We start from the raw sequence: 24,861 nt of genomic DNA, 5'->3' as shown, positions 1-24,861 counted from the left end.
CTAACCATTCAGCCATCCAACCCCCCAGACCGTTAACAAACGACACGTTAGCAAGATGTCGATATAATATCAGAGCCCTGCCTAATTACATCAGACAGAAGTTGGAAACGTCGACGTTTAAAATAATTCTTAAATAAAAGTTTCAAGAAAATTAACGGCGTAGCCCTGTGTTTATAAACAAAATGGATTTTTTTGTCATGAATTATTGACAAAATTGCGTCTGTAATTCAATTGAATTGCTTCGGTGGGTCGTTGGGTTGGTGACAATCTTTTCAGACCTGTCTGTAATCCATAACCTATCCGCAAAATTGATTGCGGAAATGGAGGTCTCGATCCGCGAACAAACATTGTTGAAAGCTTTAATTTAGGGCAATCGTTTCATTTATGGTATTGTCATGAAATCTTGACTGATTTCCTTCTCAATTAAATATAGGTTAGTTAATGGCATTGCTGATAAGCTATAATTTATAACACTAAAGCAATAGTAGCAATGTGGTCTACGCTTCAGCCACTGCTGTTCCATGCACTGCTAGCCTAGATGTTTCGGTTACAACACGGCCAACCCGAGTTACTATTAATAGGCCCCAACTATCATTTAGCTCTTATTACTATTGGCACGACAGGTAGCACCTAATTAATAAGCTGTAGCCCCATCGGTTAACAGTATTATGCAGGCTTTACTTTACCTCTTAAAGTAGTTACTTTAGTAAATCTTGCCGATGGAACAGTGCACATGAGGCTAGTACTAGTACTAGAAAAGATAAACAATTATTTATTACTACTATGCTGACGGAGCTAGATCACTCTAAAATCTTCCATTGTGATATTGTTTCCAGTAATTGAACTGGAAATACACTAGAACACAATTCAATGGAATACAATTACTGTGTATTACTGAGTGATGTTTGGACATTGATTCCAAATTTAGTCTTTATCAAAATGTAGCTAAGTAATAAACAGAAGCCTATTAATTATTGTAATTTGTATTCCATAGTTTCAATATCCTGTGTAAATATATTTCCATTCTTTGAATTAAAGATACTTTCCCATGTACAAACTGTGTGATTTGATGATATATTTGGACTAAAAACATATTCAAACTAATTAATCTGTCAAAAATTTACTTCAAATCCCTCTTAAAAAATTGCTTTCATGGGGAGTTACCTCAAGCTCAAGCTATCTATACTAATATTTGTGACTGTCGTTTGTCTGTCTGTTTGTCTGTCTGTTCGGGGTTGGCGGCTACACTAGGTCTGCCCCGAGTCTGAAATTTGGGGTATAGGGGTAGCTCGGACCAGGGAGTAACATAGGCCAGGTGGCGTTAGTCTACCACTTCCGGTTTCGGGGTTATGACCCCCGAGCGAAGCCGGGCATTCTTCTAGTAAATAATAAGCTGTTGCTACACGCCTTGTCTGTCACCTCAATTTATTGAGGGAGGGTCGATTTTTCAGGTCTAAGTAAATTCTTGATTATTTTTTGTCAACTTCCTTTTCCGCCGGAGTCTATTGTAAGTTGACACTCCTCAATGTTCCCAAAACCATCTAACCGTTTGATCAAGAAATAACAACCGCTCCCTCAGTGAAGCTAGCATACAATAAACCGGCAGACAACAGTCAGGTTGCCAGTTCTTAACACCCTGACATTTTTGCCCAGTGCTTGCCTCGTGGGTGTTTTTCAGGGAATCCAGTATTTTTCTAGTAAGATTGTACTTTCTATATATACAAAGTGTACCAAATTTGCCATACTTTTATTGGAAATAACTACCAAATAAATACTTTCAGGCCAATGTATCTTTAATTCAATGTTTCATTTTTACAGCAAGTAGTTTACATGTGAAAAGATGGCATCTACCAATAAGAAATCTGCTAACCAGTTTATTTCTGCCCTGGTGAAGAATTTACAAGCTGTGTGTCACGGCCATGTTGAATTTGATAAAAATGTGAAAGTAGTGGGCCATTTATATTTAACTGTTGACAGTAACTCAGAATTTAATTATATCGTTAATGAAAAAGTGTCCAAAAGTGACGAATCTTCAACTACTTTTATCAGTAAAAGTTTTTATGCCACTGATCTTCAACAAAAAACACCAAAGAAAAATGTAGACAGGCCTCTTCCTCTCATAACTCCAAATGTATTAGGAAAAACTCGATATGATATTACTGTTGATTTAACCAATGAGTTTGCATCAACAGACAAAAGACAATCTGTGCCGTATGTAATTTCACAGAATCAATCCCTTGGGCCACAGAGGCGTAAAAGTCAAAATGATGTGCAATATCCTCCACTGGGCAAAAGACAACGATTGTCACCAAATGAGCAAAAGTCTGTTAATTTTCAGTTACCCCGTAAAATGTCCTCAAGGTCATCATCCACTATTCCGTCAACTTCAGTGTCTGTTGAAACAATAAATAATGCTGCGTCCCGTCCAACCGCCACGCCATCAGCTACACCAATTGAATCTTTACCTGGTACAGACAAACCAGAAACCATTGACAGTGCTGTTGGTGGTATGTTGGATCCCAAGTCAATCAAAATTGAAAACAAAGTGACACAAGAAGGAGAAGAAAAAGAACTTAGAATAGAATCTGTGACTAGTCATGATTTATCATTTGTGCCTGAAACTGAAAAAGACAAAGACAGTGAAAGTAAAAATAGTGAAACTAGTGACTCTGATAAACCTGCATCAGATCCTCCTCCAGAAACTCTTTCAACAGAAGAAATGGAACTAATCACACCAAATAGAAGCCCCCCAAAATCCAATGAACATGAAGTCATAGAAATAGATTTAACTAAAGTGAAAGAAGAGTTCAGAGACTTTGGGGATTCTGAATCAAATTCAATGTTTGACTCTTCAGTTAATCATGGTAATGATTTTCTTTGAAAGTATTCATTTAAATAATGATCACTTAAATAGCTTTGCATCAAACAAAAATTCATAAATGTCATTTAAATGTAGACTGTGGTAGCGGTCATGTATACGACATTGAAAACACCTTGAATTTTAGTGTCATTCTTACCACTGCCTTGAAAAGTCCTTAAACTTGATCCATAGTCTATGCACGTCTATTTTTGTCACCAAAACACTCTCCCACTCTCTGAACACTTATAAAGGGCCTTGCAAGGAAATGCATCTACCCAAAGTCTTCTCCTGTGTACATGCTGGCATGTATGTTAAAAAACCCTTGGCTGTTGGAATTCTATGAAGAGTAGGTAAAGTGCTGCTGTCAGTGCATGAGGGAACCATGATGGCTAAGTGGGTAGGACGCAGGCTCACCAGCCTGGTGGTCGATCTCTGCATTGGCCGACAAAGTTCATCAGGGTTTTCCGACGTGGTTTCCCCTTGTCAATGGTACAGGATGGAGGGCCTGACAAGGACAACAGTCTAGTCATTCGGATGGGACAGAAAACCGAAGTCCCTTGTATATATTGGCGAGCATGTAAAATATCCCTTGGCAGTTGCAATTTGATATAAGACTGGGCCATAGTGCCGCTGCCCAGCCAAAATTTCCCTCAAGGCACACTGTATGGCGTATGCCCGTCTTTATTAGCCCAGTTGGAGTAGAGCAGTAGGATGTCAAACCCCATTTCATTTTATTTCATTTGTCAGTGCATGGTGTTTGTCCATCTTAGAATATCGGTTACGACTAAAATCCATATTTCCAGGCCTGTCAATATTGTTTTTTTTTTGTTATTTTATAGGTGAAGCAAGTTATTCTGGTGTAGGAATAGAAACAAATGATGACGATGAGTTTTTCAAACGTTTACAAGAACAAGCAGTAGGAATTTATCCCCTTGGTTTACACGCTAATGAATCAAATATTCAGAATTCAAATTTAGACACTAGTATTCCCAACCTACCAGGTGTTTCATTACGTCAGACTAGAAATTTATCAGGTGAATATTTTAATTGTATAAATATATACACAGTACACAATTGTGCGGAAAACAATTACTGTTTATTATTGAGGGATGTTTCTGTAGTCTTTATCAAGCAATGTCCATTCGAAATGTCACTCAGTAGTAAACAGTGGGTAGTTATATATATATAGTTCATAGAATTCAGACTGACCTTAAAAATATCTCTGTTTCATTAGTAGTAAGAGAGAGAGAGAGAATCAGGGTTTAACGTCCACTCGACACAAACTAGGTCATTTCGGGACTAACATATGGTTTAATTTTATTTCAATAATTCGCTTGCGCATAGGGGTCTTTTTAGCAGTGGGAGGAAACCGAAGGACCCGGAGAAAACCCAAGAGGTTGGACAGGCAACCCTACTCCTTGTCACGTACAACCGGGGATTCGAAACCACGCCAGTTGACTCAATGACGGGCCTTATGATACATCGTGCACGTGCTAACCATTCGGCAATCCCCCCCCCCCCCATTAGTAGTAAACAGTGGATAGTTATAGGCTATATGCAAACTTTATGTTGTGGTCACTGTTACTTTTACTTTTGAAATGTTAGTTTTAGTTTACATAATTCTATGTAAAGTAAGTTATGTTCTATTGCATTGTAAAAATTTTCCGTCCAAATGTAACATGCGCTCCAACATGAATAATGCTCATAAATCAGTTATCTGTTGGAGAATATGTTTTGTCTTTATTTTTTAGATTGATATTAAGACAAAAACCTAAAATATTATATTAATGGCATATGAATATTCAAAAATTCTAAACTTTTGCAATTAAGAACATATCTGTAGCACATGTTACACAACTTCTTGCATTTTCCATGCACAAAATAACACACAATACATTCGAATCACCTATTCACAAATTACCATGGAGTATTGTATTGAAGAGACATTCAACTTCATCCCTGTACTATCCTTAATGTTCATTCTACCATTCTAGAAAATATTTATATTGTTGTTACTTGGGAGTCTGTGGATCAGAATGTGTATGGTGCTGGTTTCATCCTGGCCCTGGTTTCACAAAGCATTCTCAGACTTAAGAATTTACTCAACTTTCAATCACTGTTTATGAGAAATATCTTTGATCCAGAAACACAAAACTTTGCACATAGTTTCTTATTGATGTATTTGATACATTAAAACAACAAACGTTTTATAAAGGGATATATTTTAGTTAAAATAAGGCAACCAATTTTGAGTAAATTCTTAAGTCTGATATGGTTTTATGAAACTGGGCCCTTGTTTTGGTTTTGAAAGATTTTTGGGATTGAAGAAACAAGGTCCACCTGTGTACTGTTTGGCTTGCAATTGACAACCCCTGAAAAAAAAAGCTGATGTCTAGGTATAATTTCCCTCATAGCACAGCAACGCTACACCCTTCTCTCATTTCAAATTCCAACTGTAAAGGATTCTTTCATATGCACACCTACTTGTACTCAGGATCTCGGGTTTTTCATCCAAATAACTTGATGTTGTTCCTTGCCAGACTCTCTGTCCTGTACCACTGACAAGTGGAACTTGGAACCATGCCAGAAAAATCCAAGAAACTATCTTGGCCAGTGCCTTACCCACTCATGAGCTGCTGCTGCTTCCTGTCTTATTTGAAGTCAATGTATATAATAAAAGTAATACAGCAAACAATGATTAAATTTTGTTGCCGTTTCTTCTCATCAGCCATATTTTCTGTATGGTTGGTTTAACATTTTAGTAAATCTACGGTTATTTGTTACCAAATCCACAATTCAATATATACTGTACCAAAAGAAAGATTTAGGCGAGTGAGATAAGTACAAGCAATTACTCATGCAGAATAATTTGCATACCTAGCCATCAAAGGCATTTTGGAACACAGATTGCACAAAATTTATCTCTATATGATAGGTAGGTACTTATTTTGTTTGTTTTTCCCCCATTTGCATCATTGCTTGGATTTAAATTGATGTCATGTTTGCTACTATATTACTATTCGATTTGTATTTCTAGCCATGGTTCAGAGAAACTAACTAGCAATATATTAATTGGAATGTATGAAATGGGGTTTAATAAATGCAAATGTAGATTTGATTATCAAAAGATAATATTACATGGTTATAGATTTATATCATCATTGAATTATATTAAATATAACTCTATTGCACTCTCACAACATCACTATTGCTAACAGTTGAAATAATAGGTCATAAATAATGAGTTTAAAATTTCTTCACTATATATTATATCTAGGGTGCATGCTATGTTATTCAGGTTTTAGACAAGGTATATAGTGTGATATTCACGGTTTGTGATTTATATTGCCCATCTGAGACTCAAATAACTTTATGTCATCCACTGTCATGAAAATATATAACCAGGATGTTGCTGTGTAAGCTGATATACCTTGGATGTTCAGTCAATAGAAACGTCTGTTACATACCAAACTGAAATAGATATATATATATATTGTCGTCGCAGGGTTAATACCAAAAAAGACTCTTTTTTTAAAAAAAAAAAAAAGAAGGAAATATTTGAAATTAAATGTTTTAATTGTTACTGTAGTTGTTAAATCACACTTAACCAGCTTTGATAATCAAGCATAGACATTTTCAAAAACATAGTTGATATAGACTGATAACTGTATATATTCAAATTGAAGATATATCTCTTTGACTTTTATTTTATTTAACAATTTGCAGATAAAATGGTGTTTCCAGAAACAGTTCACAAAACGGAGACCTTTGAATGTGACACTTGCCTGAAAACATTCAAGTATAAGCATAACTTGAGACGGCACTTAAGGGTGCATAGTATTCCCATAAACCTAGTTTGTTCATCATGCACGCAGTATTTTCAGTCTGAGGATGAACTTGAAAAACATAAAAAAAGACAAACATTCAGACAGATTTCTCTGTACATCCTGTGGGAAGACATTTAGCAGAAAGCATAATTTAAATGTACACATGAAATTACATAGCGGGAAGGACACGCCAGGAGTTTATGTGTGTCCTTTTGAAAAATGTAAACAAAAATTTACACGTCTTGCTAAGTACCAGGACCATTTAAATATCCACATCCACGCTGAGTCCTATTCATGTGAGTTGTGTGCTAAAAAGTTTGGTAGTCGTTACAGAAAGAATGACCATGAGAAAGTCTGTAGTGGCCTAATTGATTTGAAATCAATGTGACGAATGTTTGACATCATTTAAAGATAGCACTTCTCTTCGCAGACATAAACAATCACAGCATTTGAAAAGAAAATTTAATTGTGAATGTGGAAACGTCTATAAGTATCAAAGTTCTTTGTACAAACACAAGAAGTGTCAAATTCATTAGTTTTACAATGACATCACCCTAATATAATACAGCAAGAGGAATTATGCAAGAGCTAAATCTACTTATTGCATGTCTTGTTTTAAGCTTCAAATGTTATATAAATGATTATTTCGACATTTATTCAAATGGCAAGCCCATAATCAACTCTCTAGAACATATGATGGCTTAGATATTGAGTGGGTTAGACAATGTCCACCAAATCTGTGTTAATGATATGGCTTCCAATCGTGGAGACTGCCGATAGAAATAACCAAAAATCAAGTCTTTGTCACAGTGACAATGGTACTTGACAATCATATATAAGAACTATCAATAAGCAATTGTCAAAACTTCAAACAGTCATAACTTTGCTCAGAATAAAGTAATTTGACAGAAATTGTCGGCTGTTTATCTAAATCTTACATAATGCATCTTGAGCCTTTTTGTTAGACCTTTTCCCCAGGTACATTTACGTTCTGAATAGTATTGATGTTAAGACATTTAGCTACTTTTTTAAGTTGAACTATGTTTGTTATCCTTGCTGGACAATCTTTATAATTAATTTACTATGTTTTACAGTGTTTTATTTGTTCTTTATTATTTAAACTGTATTACATTTAAATAAAAAATTGTTTAAAATTAGTTTTTTTTATGCTTTGTGTAACAATTTGAGAAGAAATAGATACAGGCTGATTCTATTTTGTAGTATTGCATTTAATACATTTCCATATCTCATGTATATCCAGGTGTATTTTCTTGGTCATTACCGGGATCGAAACTGAGACCTCTGGTCAGTGAGCTACAAGCTTACTCAATGAGCCACAGAGGCTCATGTCCATTATTAACCCACTTTTCTGGCGTGGTTTCCCCTTGTCATTAGTGCTGGATTGAGGGCAAGGACAACTGTCTAGTCATTTGGATGGGATAAAAAAAAAAAACAAGGTCCCATGTACACATTGGCATGCCTGTAAAAGATCTCTTGGCCCACCTTCTTTGATAATAATATCATAAATAATGTATTGGACATTAAAATTGTAGTAAACAACAAGTTTGGCTCAACCTTGTGGGTTAACTGCATGATGTTCATGGGAATCCTCTCACTATCAAAGAATGTACCATAGATGGTGTGTACGTAAAAGAACCCTTGACAGAAATGCCACTGTCCATGAAAAATTTCCCTTATAGAACACTGTGGCTCAGGCTTGTGGGTTAACTCTGCCTGATGCTCACCAGGATACTATCAAAAAATGTAGATGGCGTGTACGTAAAAGAACCCTCGACCATTGGAGTTCAATAAAGGGTAGCCAGAAATGCCACTGTCCATGAAAAATTTCCCTTATAGAACACTGCATGGCATATACCTGTCTTCATTAGCCTGTTTGATTCAGAAAAATAAGATGTTAAACCCCATTTAATTTCAGTTCATTTATCCGTTCATTCCCTTAATAAAATGTAAACGTGTATTTTTTTTTTTTTGTAGCTGGTACAAGTAGTTCCTCTGCTGGAAGTCAACCAGTAAGTTTATATTATATATTTAAACATACTATTAAAGTTGGTGATCGTCATTTGTATCTGTCACTAAACTCAAGGTACTCAATCTGATTAAAATACAAATCCTATTTCCTTTCGTTTTTTATAGTTCGAGATTTCGTTTAACTTGCTTTCTACCCATTTGAAACATCAACGCTGATTAGTTAATTAAATGTCTGATGTCATAGGGTCAATAGTTGCTTGTATGACTCCTGACGCGACCTCCCGCTACAACTTGTCAGATCTTCAAGTAGTGGAGGCCATCGAAAGTATAAAAAACAAAACGAAATATAGATCTGTATTTTAATCGGATTGTCAAGGTACTCAAATTAATTATTTAACATTTAATTAAGAAAAGAAAGACAAAATATTAACAGTAGATTATCTCCCTGCTTGGATTCTATCTGATTCAACAGAAGCAGATAAAAAAATTGTACCCAACACTGGCTTGTTCACATTGTCTGCATAGGATACTGAATATTGCCTATTTTTCAATTCATTATATTTTTGTATATACTGAACAGAACTGAGCCATTGCTGGACTTGCATCCCTTTTAGGGGATTAAACAATGCCTCCTGTCTTCAACAGACTGTTTGGTGTAGATATGTAGGACATTAAACCCTATTTCATTTTAAAATGCCTCAAATGACGATCAGCAGCTTTGAAGAAAATTAATACCCAAGGAGGTATAGGTAGATTTCACATGTCCCATAAAAATAAAACTATGAAATTATAGTTAGTTTGGGTGAAATCATGTCAGGTACTCAAACTCAGTCACACACTTAGTCTTCTATACATAATGGTTAAATCTTCACATTTCAGTCACATTTGTACTGCGATAATCCTTATTTTGTACGCCCACATTATAGCTAGAATCTTGAATTTAATTCTGCGATAATCCATGTTTTGTATGCCCACATAGCTAGATTCTTGAATTTTATTCTGCAATAAACCATGTTTTGCACACCCATATTATAGCTAGAATGTTCAGTTTTATTCTGCCATAGTCCACGTCTTGTATGCCCTCATAGCTAGAATCTTGTAATTTCATTCTGCAATAATCCATATTTCTTATGCCCTTATTATAACTAGAATCTTCAATTTTATTCTGTGATCATACATATTTTGTACCCACATTATAGCTAGAATCTTCAGTTTTATTCTGTGGTAACCCATGTCTTATATGCTCACATTTTATCTGAACTCTTATTGTCGTCAATAGTGTCCATTGGTCCTAACTTTTCTTGGGAACGCTATACATACTACAGCTTCTTGTCAGATTTTTTTTCAGATTCACATGGATTGTCCATTCAGTTTTGATCGCAATTTTCAGGGTTGTCTTCAGATATACAATCAAACTTATGAACTTGATGCATGGCAATGTTTATAATATAATATTTTAAGACTTGGTGAGATGGTTCATTAGGGTATCAGGAAGGGCCCTATTTTAGGGAGTTACCTTTATGTTCAAATTTTGACTAAGTTAGTAAAGGTTGTGAGTTAAATACAGAAAAGGGTTCTCAATGGGAGATTGCTCAGCAGATAAACTGAAGGGTTTTACTAATATTCAGACTTTTATTTAAAAACTTCGTTAACAAATACACATTTCGAAAGGTATATTAACAAAATGGGTTGGTTAATAAAATACAATAAATACACATTAATTTTGTTGGGTAGTAACAGAATGCAATAAATACACATTCATTGGGTAGGTTAACAATAATGTGCAATAAATACACTTTCATTGGGTAGGTTAACAATATACAATAAATATACATTTGTTGGGTAGATTAACAAATTGAAATAAATACACATTAATTTTGTTGGATTAGATAACAAAAATGCAATAAACACACATTCATTGGGTAGGTTAACAAACTGCAAAATAAATACACATTTGTTGGGTAGATTAACAAAATGCAATTGATACAAATTTGTTGGGTAGATTAACACATTTGTTGGGTTTTACAAAATGCAATTGATAACACATTTGTTGGGTAGATTAACAAAATGCAATTGATAAACATTTGTTGGGTTTAATAAAATGCAATTGATACACATTTGTTGGGTAGATTAACAAAATGCAATTGATACACATTTGTTGGGTTTAACAAAATGCAATCGATACACATTTGTTGGGTTTAATGAAATGCAATCGATACACATTTTCTGGGTAGATTAACAAAATGCAATCAATATACATTTGTTGGATAGGTCAACAAAATGCAATAAATACACTTTTGTTGGATAAATTTTCTCAATACTTTTACTCTTAGATATGAAGTACTGAATTTAAAAATTAGTTGAATTTCAAAATAAGTGTGACAAATCTACTTGATGTTGATTACAGGTCCGTGGTTGTACAGAGCAGTGGACACTTACCGCTTGTCCTCGGATCCATTCACTTGATTTGATATTTGTAGTATATTTCTTGCAATTTCTATGTAGTTTGTTTTGTCTACAGGTTTGTCTTGTCGGTTTTGCTTTGCGTGTAGTGCAGTCCCCCTGCACTTAGAATTATATAAGTTATATCTTGAAAGAGTTTCTGTCCAACCTCGTGGGTTGCCTCCGGGTTCTCCGGTTTTCTCCCATTGCTATAAAGACCCCTACGCGCAAGCGAATTATTAAAATAAAATTGTTAGTCCCGAAATGACCTAGTTTGTGTTAAGTGGACCTTAAACCTGATTTTTCTCTCGTGGGTTTCCTCTGGGTTCTCCGGTTTCCTCCCATTGCTATAAAGACCCCTACGCACAAGCATATTATTAAAATAAAATTGTTAGTCCCGAAATGACCTAGTTTGTGTTAAGTGGACCTTAAAGCTGATTATTCTTTTTCTCTCTCTCTCTAGAAAGAGTTCAGATTTTATAAAAGACAAAGCTGTTTCTTGTCGAGTAAAAGTGCATAATTTGATCAGATGCATAATAATGGCGAGTAGTTCAGTATTGTAGAATAATAAAAACTCTTCTGTCTGAATTTTTGACGCTTTTTAACTCTGTACAAGATGACTAACAGAATTATAGCCCTTTATTCATTTTACTACTTCGCATACTATTTTATGTACACATTTACAAAATTTTTTTAGAATTTGATTTACAGAAGAAAAAAAGATAAACATGCATCAAGCAAGAACTAAATCTGCCTATTGTAGGTCTTTCTTTAGGCCTGAAATGTTATCTAATTTATTAATTAGTAACTTATCCAGACCATAATCAACTCTCGATGCCATCATTAACCCACGATATTTAGTGGATCTGAATACATTTTGTGATGGATGATTTAATGTAAAAATGGATAATCGAGACTTCGTTTATTATTGCACCAAAGTTAGTAATGACAGTCAAGTCTAAAACTGAATCGCTAATATCTCTGTTCAGGGTGAAGCAATTTGACTGAAATTTTCAGCATATTCTGTTTTCATTATCTACTTTTTAACTATTATAGGGAGAACTGTCAGCTCTTTATCTAATCTTACCTAATTCCCCTTTAATATTGAGGACTAATTAACTTGCAACGATGTCATCCCTCTCAGTGATAGTAGCAGCAAAGCGAATATTTACTGCCGATCAGTTTGCTATTTCTTGTGTTGTTTTATGAAGAAAGATAAATAAAATCTGATTGGCTAACCAAAAGTAATTATCCAAACACAATACGGATTTAGCTAATGAATGATCACAAAAATGTAGACGTCACAACAAGAGTTCAAGGGTTATAAGGTTGTGAACTTTGTATTAGTAAAATTCTACAGTTAATTTCTTCACTATGGAAAGTGATTTTAAGTCAGAGCACCTTGTCAGTGGTGCAGGACAGAGGGTCTGACAAGGGACAACCTATATTCGTTCTGATGGGACAAAAAAAAACCTGAGGTCTCATGTACACATTGGCGTGCACCTAAAAGATCCCTTGGCAGTTGGAATTCAATATAAGATTAGGCTGTAATGCCACTGTCCCAGCAATATTTCTCTCAAAGCATACGGTATGCCCTTCTTCATTATCCTATTCAGAGCAGAACGTTAGGACGTTAAACCCCATTTCATTTCATTTCTAAGCTGCAGTTTGAAAGATTTTTACCAGTTGATATATTAAATTCGCATCTTTTAGTAAAGCTCTGGAAAGTGATAAAAGGACGACCCTTATACTAGAACAACTGATGCTTAGTCAGTGGGCTTGGAAAAGGGTGTACCGGTACTGGCTCTGGAAACATAAAGGATGAACCAAAATAAAAAGCCAAAAGATCTGAAACCAAAACATTAAAGATGTTATTAACAAATGGCAAAGTGTGGAATATAGAATAATGCATAGATCACAGAAGGATTGTTAACTTGAATGCCCTGCAGCTGAAACAGTAAGCTGTTTCACCATCAAGGAATACACAATGCTAACCTGGTCTGATCAGTTACTGGTACATGTATTGTATAATCTAGAAGACAATCAAATTTTAATTACTTCATGGTTGTTCCCCCATTACATACAAATGAATACATATGGACTGGTTGGATGACTTAGCTGCTCTGGGTTTCGTTAACCGGATGTTTTGTGCAATATAGCCAGGTTGGTGCTGACATGCCATTCAACTCCATTTCATTTCTTATTTAAGCAAATGATCAGAAACCACAAAAAGGGAAGACAAAGAAAATGTGTTAAAGCTGGAGTTGATGCACCTATAGGTGGCCATTATCCAATGAAAGTGACCAAAAAAACCAGATGTAAACAGTGTGCCAAATTCAGAAAACGTGCAGAATCATATTATCAGTGTGACATTTGTTTGGTAAATTTGTGCATTGTCTGTTTTAGATCCTACCATGATCCTTATTGATATATGTAACTATGACTGCTGTCTTTGTTAGCCAGAATGGAGCAGAATAGTAGGACGTTAAACCCAAATCAATTTAATTTCTATTGTGACTATTGTAATAACTCCATTGGTCTGGTTGGTACAGAAAAATAGGACGTTAAATCTAATTTCATTTCTATGTAGTATCAAGATGATCATCGGGAGAAGATTTGTCATCCTTCATCCTCAAACTGTAATAGTATATGCAACTCAGACATAATTTAAAGAGAAAACGAAACTTTATTGGTAAAATCGATCAAAACAGTTTTCAGTGCTTTAGAGTTTTTTGGGGTTTTTTTCTGCTAGATGTATGTAGAAAAGAAAACTCACCTTGAGATTTGATCCTCTGCCAATGTTAGATAAATCATTGGCCAATCATATATGCAAAACTTAATGGCATATAGAATGTAAACGCACTGGATCAGCAACACTCCATTTATTGAGTTAAAATGACTGAACAAATCAATTAGATCTGAATATCTAGCGGATCATAAAATGATGCAAACTGGTATTTGATAAAGGGCTGAAGTGTGATTTACTTTTGTTCAGCTGATACCAGGGATGCTACTTCGCCCGTATTTTCCAGACATGTCCTATTCGAATTTCTAACCATCTGACCAGGAATATGCCCAATCGGACATCAAGATGTGATGAATAATATTCAAAATTCCATAATATATTGACTTTTGAAAATATAGATTTTAAATGGTCACATGTAATAATATACTTCAGCCAAAAGTAGATTGATTTATGATACCATAGTGGCCGATTCATTGTTTTATCAATCCACTTTTTCAAACATCAAATGGTGGCAGCGGACTATAATCAGTCAATTAAGATTCCTGGGCCCTTATTCACGAAAATTTAAACTAAGATACAATCGAAATTTTAAGAAATACTGCAATTCGATTGGCTGACCAATATGCAAATTGGATATATGCAAATTGATTTTACTGGTCAGCCAATCGAATTGCAGTATTTCTTAAAATTTCGATTGTATCTTAGTTTAAGTTTTCATGAATAAGGGCCCTGGTCACATCCTTCTTTGAACTACTATAAATAATATATGTTGATCTTCTGGGTTTTATATTTTTCAATCTGTAAATTATATTGTTAATCATTATTTTCTGGGTTTTAAGTTTTACGTTCTGCATTCTGTCATAATGGTTTCTCTTCAAAAGAATTCATTAATAAAACTGTTCAAAAACGATTTTCTTTTGTTTCTGTGTTTTAGGAACAAAGTATAAATATATTTGTCATGAAAGGTATCATTTAAACAACATCCTCAACAGTAATCTGTCATATTTTTATTTTCTTTCTCATCTGTTTACTGGGGTTGTTCCATGACAGAAGAAACAAACAAAATTAATACAAAACCCTACACTCTACCAGTTCACCTGTGATATTAACAGGCCACCCAGCCATAGTTCAGTAGCTATACACTCCGAAACTTCCCTATACTATGAGGTCTTTGATGACTACTGTTATAGTCTTCAATGGAATGGGGATCACGTGGCTAAGAGGGTAAAGCGCTAGCTCGCTAGTCTGGAGGTCGGGTGTTCGATCCCTGCATTGGCCGAGAAAGTTCATCCAGATTTTCCGGCGTGGTTCTCCCTTGTCAGTGATGCAGGACGGAGGGGCTGACAAGGAAAGCTGTCTAGTCGTTCGGATGGGACGAAAAACCGAGGTCCCGTGTACACATTGGCGTGCACGTAAAAGATCCCTTGGCAGTTGGAATTCGATATAAGAGTAGGCCGTAGTGCCGCTGTCCTGGCAAAATTTCCCTCATAGCACACTGTATGGCGTATGCCCGTCTTCATTAGCCCAGGTTAGGAGCAGAACAGTAGGACGTTAAACTCCATTTCATTTCATTTCATTTCTTCAATGGAATTATTTCATGACAGAAGAAAGAAACCATATCAAGACAAAACCCCACACTTATCCTATTAAATGGGAACTTCATTCTAATGACTATTGTTATATTCTTTAGTGAAATTATTTCATGACAGAAGAAAAAAACTATATCAATACAAAACCCTACACTCATCCTATTAAATTGGAACTTAATTCCAAAGTCCTGGGTCCTTATTTTCTTTGAAATCTAAATTAAAATATTTTAAAGCTACCTTTTCATTGGTTGAGGTTAAAATCCTAGTACAAAGTTCAAGTTCTTAGCCAATGAAACAGCTGCTTTCTTAAAATATCTTAGTTAAATACTAATTCTATGATACTAATTCTATGAATAATCCATCTGAGTACAATTTAGTGTGGATTAAGCAGTTCCAAAAAATGCAAATGACAATATAAGTCTCCTTAATGACCATTTATTATGTTTTGCCTAAAAATTGATTTCATAGTGTTACAAATCTTGATTTTTTGTCTGTCAGCCCTCTACTTCCTTAAAATTCCAACAATTAAAAATTTGGCATTTCTTTTGAATTCTAATTTCTTATTCTGTTTTCTGTTACTATACTTCAGAATGCATTGAAAGATAAGCTGAAGAATTCTTCTCCCAACCCCAAACCACCGAAAAGAAAACTGAAGATTCTAGATTTAGAAACCAAAATTCAAATCTTGAAGGAAGTAGATGAAGGCCAGGCTCCCAAATCATGTATTGCCGCTAGATATGGAATACCACCTAATACTTTAAGTACTATATTAAAGAATCGACAAAAACTTTTTAACGTTTATGAATCAAATTCATTCTCTCTTAATAGAAAAAAATTCCGTTTGGCCAAGCATCCCAAGTTGGAAGATGCTTTGTGCGAGTGGGTTGAATATGCGCGAAAACAAAAGATTTACGTTAGTGGAGCTCTGTTATTAGAAAAAGCTACAAATTTGGCCGAAGAACTTGGCATTATTAATTTCAATCCTACGAGTGGATGGTTATCTAGATTTAAACAGAGAAGAGGAATATTTTTTAGTGTTTGATGAGTTTTTATTTATTCAGGAATTGCGACTTTAAACAGTGGATTAAAAACTGATTTATTTCCCATTGTGTATGTTCATTGTGATCTGAAGTATGTATGTGGAATAATGTGAAATGAAACTTTTACAAATTCTAAATAAATATAGATATGCATATTTAACTTTAAGTTTGGTTGACAACATATTACTCTGACTTCCATAAACAGATTTCTACCTTAATTAAAATTATAGTTTTAAATTGTCCAGTGTCTCTCTTATAGGCCCACATTAAATTACTTTTCAGCACCAACCGGGCTAATGAAGACAGGCATACACCATGCAGTGTGCTATTAGGGAAATTTTGTCCAGACTGTGGCATTATCCAACTGTCAAGGGTTCTTTTACATGTACAGTGTACATGGGACCTCAGTTTTTGTCCTCTCTGAACGACTAGACACTGTACCTGTCATGCTCAAATGATAAGGGGATATATACTATCTAGAAAATTACCCTCCTAGCACACAGCATGGCGTATGCTCGTCTTCATAAGCCCAGTCAGTGCAGAAAAATAAAACATTAAAGTCCATTTCTTTGGTCTGATCATAAGTATGTATTCTGTATGATTCTTTTTATCTGCTAAACATCAATTTTCCATTAATATTTGCAAAATCCATAGAAAAAATCCAAATTCAAAATTCAGCCAATTTCTCCAAGAATTTTAAATGGTTAGGAACACAATGAAGGAAATCGAGAAAATCTTCGTATGATCTGCAGATCAGCATTTAAATACATGTATATTTAAAAAGAATTTTTTCTCAGTCTCTTGCAGATTTTTCCATGGATAATAGCAGTTTTGAATTATTAAAGTTCTGTTCAAAAGTTCGGACAAGACTGACAGGCCAACAAAAGAGGGATATATGTTTTTATAAGAAAGAGAGACCTAAAGCCACATTAAAAGAAATGGTTGAATATTTTGGAGAAAAGTGGAATTTAAAAATAGGCATATCTACAATTTGTGATATTTTGCATGACAAGCACAAATGGTTGAGTTAAACAGATCAAAATCTTATAAACCCTGTGATTAACTGAGGTTTGTGTTGAGGCCAAAACAATAATTGCTGTGTTTATGGTTACTTGACTCTGAATAATAGGAGCTGTCGATCAAAAATTCATTTAGGAGTTTGGGGTACACAGATACTTGCATTCTAATGCCTTCATGTCTTTTTAAATACTGTAAAGTGTAAATATTTAATTACTGAGTAAGGTTTTTTGAAAATAATGCTGGTTGAAATTGTTTTAAATACTGAAAAATTTCAATGCTGGAATTTGTCTGCAGAAAACCATGCCAAGACCGATTTTTAGAACCTGGGAAATAAGAAAAAAAGATTTGGGTCGAAATGGTAACCGTAAACGCAGGTATTAGGGGATTGAGGGTGGGCTAATAAAAATCATTCTAAGATGTTTTAACATATTCAAGTTTAGTGTGATTGACAAGAAATTCCCATATACAAGTTTCAAGTGCTTTTTTGGTCAATTACCAATTACTACCTGAATTCTGCAATGAAGGTGGTTAATTTCAGTGAGAATCCAGTTGAATATGGTATATTTTTGTCTCTGTTATAGTTATTGTACATCATTTTGGGGACAACAATGTACATACAAATGACATATATAAATGGAAATTTTTTATGAAATGTTATATAATCAGGCATTATAGAAGAGGTAAATCTGTCTATTACAGGTCTTTCTTTCATCCTTAACTGTATTAATTAGACATTTATTAACATGACAAGACATAATGAACTCTCAGTGCCGTCAGATGCCTGTTTTGAGTAGATTAGAATGGATCGACCATTTGATGATTTAATTCAAAAGTGGAGAAGCGAGACTAAGACTCAAATGACCAGGATGGTAGTTATGATCAATGCACACATCTTGTCAAAACTACAACCATTGATGACTTTGCTTGAAATAATGTAATTTGAATGAAATTTTCAATATATTCATTTTGCATTATCTTTTTTTGAAATATTATAGCAAGAAAGGGTATCTCTTTATCTAAATGGGGGGTTAGATGGCCGAATGGTTATTTGACATTTCATTAACAAAACATCCCAGCTTGGATTCAATTGGATTTTCCAAGTACTTTGAATGTCTATATGACATTTCATTATCAAAACATCCCAGCTTGGATTCAGTCAGATTAAAAAGAGTCTGACCAAATGATTCAATGTAACTCATAAGTGATGTTGACTGTATCCTTTGTATCATCTGAAAATTGTTGACAGATTTTCAGTTCATCATATCTTTGTAAATACTGAATGGAATTGGACTTTTTAGAGATTCAGCTTGCACCATATTGTTGTTTGAAAGGGATTAGCAATTCCTCAAAAGATGATCCGAAACTTTAATATTTAGAAGGCTGAAGGAACACAATTTTGGATCATTTCCTGTCACTTTCAATACACAAATGATCAAAGACTTATTAAAAATCGACCTGATGTTTGTTTAACATCAATGCAACTTATTTATGGGACTGCAAACTATGAGAATAGCTTAAAAGTAGTTACCAAAATTCACAAAAATATTAATTACCGTAAGCAGTCATAAATAGAAGTTCAAAATTACAGCATTTAGACTCCCTTATAAATGGCAGAATCTCATAAGATTTTGAAGATTTGAATTTTTCCTTCTTTTTTGTAGGACTTTTTTGGATTGAACAACAAACTGCAATGTCTGTGGTGTGGCCAGATCTTCAATGTTTCTACTGAACTTACTAAACATGAACTCAGCAATCATGGTATATACAACCCTACGTCACGGAGGCTGCATTATCAGTGTCCTTACTGTACACAAGTTTGCTCGTCAAAGGGCAGTGTAAAAGAGCATATTAGTATTATACATATGAACTTCCGTGTAAATTGCCCACTCTGTGACAAGTCGTACACAAGAAAAATTGATCTAAGATATCACATTACGAGACAACATTCGCCATCATTAGGAATAATCAAAACAGGAGTCAGACCACTGACTAATTTACGTCATTCTGACGGTTGACATGTCTCAGAAATTTGTGTGAATATGGATTGCAGTCTCATAAACGGTGAAATTTCCACAGTGTGACAAGTCGTACACAAGAAAAATTGAGCTGTGATATCACATAATAAAACTACCTTTGCTATCTTTTGGAATAATCAGGCCAGAATTTAGATCACAATCTAATATACGTCATTCTGATAGTTGAGATTTCACAGAAATGTATATGAATATTGATTGCAACCTGTAAAATTCAAATCATAATCACTATGTGGCATAATCATTGCAAAGAAAAACTAGTTACTTTTGGTGTATTTATTGAGTTGGTGAAAAAGTTTAAGTTTTGGTTAAAATGAGAGGGTTTATGTAGGCCATTTCAGGACTAACAGAATTCGCTTGTGTGTAGGGGTCTTTAATATTGGGAGGAAACCGGAGGAGTATAATATCAATGGTAGATATCTCCCAGCTTGGAAAGGCTCATCAAAAGTTTTTACCCAACACTAACAGAGGGTATTGACTTTTTATGCAGATTATGCTGAATCTTGACAAATTTTCAATTCACCATATTTTTGTAAATTCCAGTGTCACAATATTGTTGTTTGCTATAGATTCAAAATATCTCACGGGGCTTTAAATTATTTTACAATTCTGACAAATATAAGTAGAGTACATTGTTCTTCCACTGCAAATTTTAGTTTTGAAAAAATTTGTTATTTTATTAAAACAAGTGGTATAAATTTAGTAATTTTATTGCATAACTTGTATGAATTTTATTTGATCCACAAGCCCTGACATGTGTACAATTCTGGACTTTCTCTTCAAACTTTGGCAGCTGCTCAATTTTTAAAGTATTTCGTTTACCTCAGATTAGAATTTAGAAAGGGATTTTTTCCTAAGACTGTAACAATATTTAGCAACACCCCAATTTATATATATTTTTTAATAATTTTACACATTTAACTACCGGTATCGAGTTACCTTTATTTATTGTGTTTTAAGGAAATATGTGACAATTTTTTGCAATACCCCAATTTATATATATTTTTTTAATAGTGTTACACATTAAACTACTGGTATCGAGTTACCTATATTTATTGTGTTTTAAGGAACAAATCCTTAAAATTCTAATAATTTGAACAGCAGTTAATTTCTACATGTACTTACTGTGTTTTACGGTTAAAATCTTTAAAATTCAAATTTTATGCCACATAAATTTAATGACCAGTAAATTCTTTCTCTGGCTGGTCAATTTCACTGCCAGTCAGCGAAGACTGCATATTTGCCTGAACCAAGAGCCCTGGTACATATATTATTTTATATGGAGAAGTGAATGTAAATCATAATTATGATGGTAGCCACAGTGACTCAGTGGGTGAGACGTTGGCTCGCTAACCTGGAGGTCCTGTGTTTGATCCCTGCGTTCATCAGGATTTTCCGGCATGGTTCCTCCTTGTCATTGGTGCAGGACTGAGGGCCTTGCAAGGGACAATGTATAGTCATTTGGATGGGACGAAAAAATGAGGTCCCACATAGCACACTGTATAGCGTATCATATGCCTGTCTTCATTAGCCCTGTCGGAGCAGAAAAGTAGGATGTTAAATGTTAAACCCCATTTAATTTCATTTCATAATTTGGTGATTTGTTTGTAAGCAATTGGGGGATATTCAATTGAACAAAAATGAATTCTCTCAATCCAGCAAATAGTGACAACTCAACAATAGTACCTGACATTTTTAACTTTATTTAGAAGATCGTAATATATTTGTTTATATTAATAATGTGACGAAAAGCCTGATGAAAAAAAAATGATGCCCAGGCAGCCTATTTTGAAGATAATTTCGTTAGTAATTATAAAATAATATTTTATATCGTTTAAAGATGCATTAATTAAAATGTTGATAAAAGCTGACAGTTCTCGCTATAATAGTTAAAATATAGATAATGAAAAGGAAATATATTGAAAATTTCAGTCAAATTACTTCATTCTTAGCAAACTTATCATTGTTTGCAGAACAGTGTAGTCTCGATTGTCATTGCTGCCATTGTTACGATAATAAACAAAGTCTTGATTATCCAGTTTTTTAATGGGAATCATTAACTGCCAATGGTATTTAAATCTGTTAGATTGAAACCATCCTAAGTTCTAGAGAGTTGATTATGGACCAGGCATGTAGACAAATGTCTAATTAATGACATTTGAGGCCAAACAAAAGATCTGCATTAGGCAGATTTAGTTTTTGAATAATGCATCTTTAAGTAATTAATTATTATTATATAATGTGTTCTTTACTTGCTGTTCATTCACAGTTTACATAATTATTTATATAATTAATAAATATAATGGATATATCTTCTCATACCTTGTCTTGAATGCCTAGCCCCAATCTATTTTGTGTGTCAATATATAGACTGGAGAATTTGCTCTAAATCATAGTAAATGACTATAAAGGGATATATCATCTATCATCAGTAATGTCAAATCATGGTTGTCTGCTACCCGTCTTTACATACAATGGTAAGCGCTGGAGAACTGATCTACAGACAATATACACAGACATTGCGAGCAATAAACAACAACTGTAATATATCAGATCAAGTGAATGGATTCGGGAACCAGAATGTCACATGATATATAGAGAGTGTTCTAGCCCATAAAACAAGGTCATAGCAATATTGTATCAGATGTTTATAGTTTGTATATATATACTACTTCGAAAATGTCCTGTTCCCTCCCTGCCTCCTTAAAGCCATTAGGAAGGCTAGAGAAAATATCGGAATTATACATGAAGAAAGCCAATAGTTATGACATCCATACAGTGTTTAAGGTCATGAGATGAAGAATCCTATTGATGTTTAATGATTTCTGATTATTACTGCCAGACTTATAGCCCTTGGTAGCCCAAACATCTCAGGTAAACAAGCAGTAACTTTGGACCTCAGTGTTGTAAGGTCATGAGGGGAAGAAGCCTACTGATATTTAACAATTTCCGATTATTGCTGCTGGAGTTATGGCCCTTGTTAACAAAACAATCTTATGGACACTCTGGCAATAACGATCTAGTGGGACGGTAAATTTGCATGGAGAAATGTTAAGCAGGAGAAAGGAAAATCTGAGGGGAGAAACTTGATATAAAGGAAAGAAAGAGGTTGTCGGGTCAAACGCTTTCTTTTTAGCAAGGGTTTCTTTTCTGACTCTGAGTTTTTCTTTCTCTAGCATTACCAAGTTGCCTTACCATGGACAAAGGCTTACAAAGCATAGAAAAACTGGTGTAAAAAAATACAATTCAATCCCAAACTCTGGTCTATAGAAATTAGAATTTGAATGGCTCAGATGTGTAATTATTCTAAAAGAACCAAAAAGGCTCGGACCATTAGTGGTTCCTGAGTTTGCCTAGACCCCCATCTACACACACACACACCAACCGAAAACTCCATACACATCAAACATACGGTACTTCCATGGAAAAATAAACCCAAATTACTGCTACAGAAAAAGTACCACGCTGTGTGAATCCATCCCTCTCTCTCCAACTAATGTACACTACCAACCATAGCAATTATTGTAAAAGTAAAAGGAGAGTTGAATTAGGAACAGAGAGAAACAAAATTATTTCTGGAATTCTCTTTGACCATCTTTGGAATTAATATGTACATTATTATATTGTTTTATTTTCTATTTGCAGGGTGGTCAGTTCATGTCTGAAATATTTCGATGTAGTATTTGTGGGAAGAGTTTTACCTGGATGCAGAACCTCAAACGCCATTGTCGTGTGGCTCATACAGATGAATGCCATAGTTGCACTTTGTGTGGAAAAACTTTTAAAAGAACTGACAATTTGAGATATCATATGAAGCAAGTTCATAAGGAATTTCCACTGAGTAGGAAACAGATACTACCATAAAAAGTGGAATAAAAAAAAATTGTCCTTGGATTCTTGCAGATAGATGGATTAGGTAGCTGTGAGTTTAGAGATGGTTATTAGCCCATTGTGCATGGTCTCATTGCCGCTAACGTTCACTTCTGTTCTTCTCTTCTAGTGAACAGTTTATTTATCACCGGAATTGACAAATTATTGTTTTATGAACAAAGTGATGTCTATGATTAACCAACAACAAATGATTTACTATTTAAAATATTTAGCCAGTCCTGTTGCTTCAAAGAAAAGTTTCATCAAGTGTGTGGTTCACTAGAGAAGCCTAGTCAAAATGTATCTCAATATAAACAATAATTGTATTCGATAGTATTATATCCTGTGTATGTTCAGTTCAGTTAGTAAATGGCATTGAAACAATCTGTGTGTTGTACTGATATCAAAAAAAGTATTTGTCACAATTGATTTTGTTTTAGTTTTTATACGCCTATATTTTATATGGAATATATTGTTGCCACCTCTGTCCGGCAGTCCATCCATATGTTCACAATGCTTGTAAATGGTCTAAAGATAAGAGCATTTGTGATTTTGTTTTCAGTTTGCTGAGATTTTCTTTAGAGGAACTGTATAGATTCTGAGCAAACTTATTGCTCCTGTCACCGAAACCATGTAAAATATATACAAGTCAGAGTTTCTGAGATTGTTCGACAACTCATAAATAGGAATCCTGTGGATATTCAGTCACCAAAACATTGAAAATGCTAAACAGATTTTGAGATACTTTTGAAAACTTGCTAAAACTGTTTGATTAGTCGTAAATATAAAACCTATAGAAATACAGAGGGGCACATCGAATTTGAGCAGAGTTATTGCCCCAGCAATTAAAACCTTGTAAACCATGGGACATAAGAAGGAATTCAGGCTTGAAATAGATTTTCTCTGCGTACACTTAAATTTGATCTCAAGACATTCTGGTTGTGAGTTTAGTGTCCTAACCACTCTTCCCTGACAGGGAACCACTGTGGCTTAATGGGTAAGGTGCTGGTTTGCAAACCAGGCGGTCAAAGGTTCGCTCTCGAGGTTGATCGGAGGGCCCGGCAAGCATGACGTCCAATCATTTGGATGGGACGAAACACCAAGGGCAAAAACTTCCCTCATAGCACACTGTATGGAGCTTGCCAGGTTTTATTGGCCGAGTCGGTGCAGAAAAATAGGATGTTAAATTCCATTTCATTTCTTCCCTGATATAATGGGGAAATCCTATTGAAATTCAGTAATACACTGATTTTGCACAGAGCCAGTGTTCCTGTAACCGAAAGGTATAATGATTGTTGTAATTGTTCACCCTATGAAAATTATGGGTCACAGATTTTTTTAACCCAGAGTTACTGCCCCTGTCAGCGAAACCTTGCATCTTCTCTGTGTAGGTGTACAAAAATCAGAACCTAGTGTTATTTACTACCCCTGAACAAATATTCACT

General features: G+C 34.6%; 1 protein-coding gene across 8 annotated transcripts; it reads left to right on the top strand.

Annotated features, from left to right (window-relative positions):
- Positions 1-296: 296 nt before the first annotated feature.
- On the top strand, positions 297-23,841 carry LOC126815659 (uncharacterized). 8 transcript variants are annotated; one of them, XR_008787524.1, is made up of 6 exons: positions 297-433; positions 1,819-2,864; positions 3,700-3,894; positions 8,683-8,717; positions 17,291-18,382; positions 19,175-19,308. XR_008787524.1 is itself a non-coding variant. In XM_050541458.2 (6 exons), the coding sequence occupies exons 2-5, from the start codon at positions 1,841-1,843 to the stop codon at positions 17,522-17,524; spliced, it is 1,488 nt and encodes a 495-aa protein (XP_050397415.1). In that variant the 5' UTR covers positions 297-433; positions 1,819-1,840; the 3' UTR covers positions 17,525-17,561; positions 19,175-19,296. The 8 variants fall into 8 exon arrangements, 6 of the variants coding, with proteins under 6 accessions (XP_050397415.1, XP_050397414.1, XP_050397416.1 ...); XR_007678023.2 differs by having other exon boundaries at positions 17,291-18,447; XM_050541458.2 differs by having other exon boundaries at positions 17,291-17,561; positions 19,175-19,296.
- The last annotated feature ends 1,020 nt before the right edge of the window (positions 23,842-24,861 follow it).

Source organism: Patella vulgata, chromosome 3 (assembly GCF_932274485.2).
Source record: "Patella vulgata chromosome 3, xgPatVulg1.2, whole genome shotgun sequence".
Lineage (NCBI taxonomy): Eukaryota > Metazoa > Mollusca > Gastropoda > Patellidae > Patella > Patella vulgata.
The sequence above is the reverse complement of the archived record's forward strand: the minus strand, read 5'-3'. Positions and strand labels throughout refer to the sequence as shown.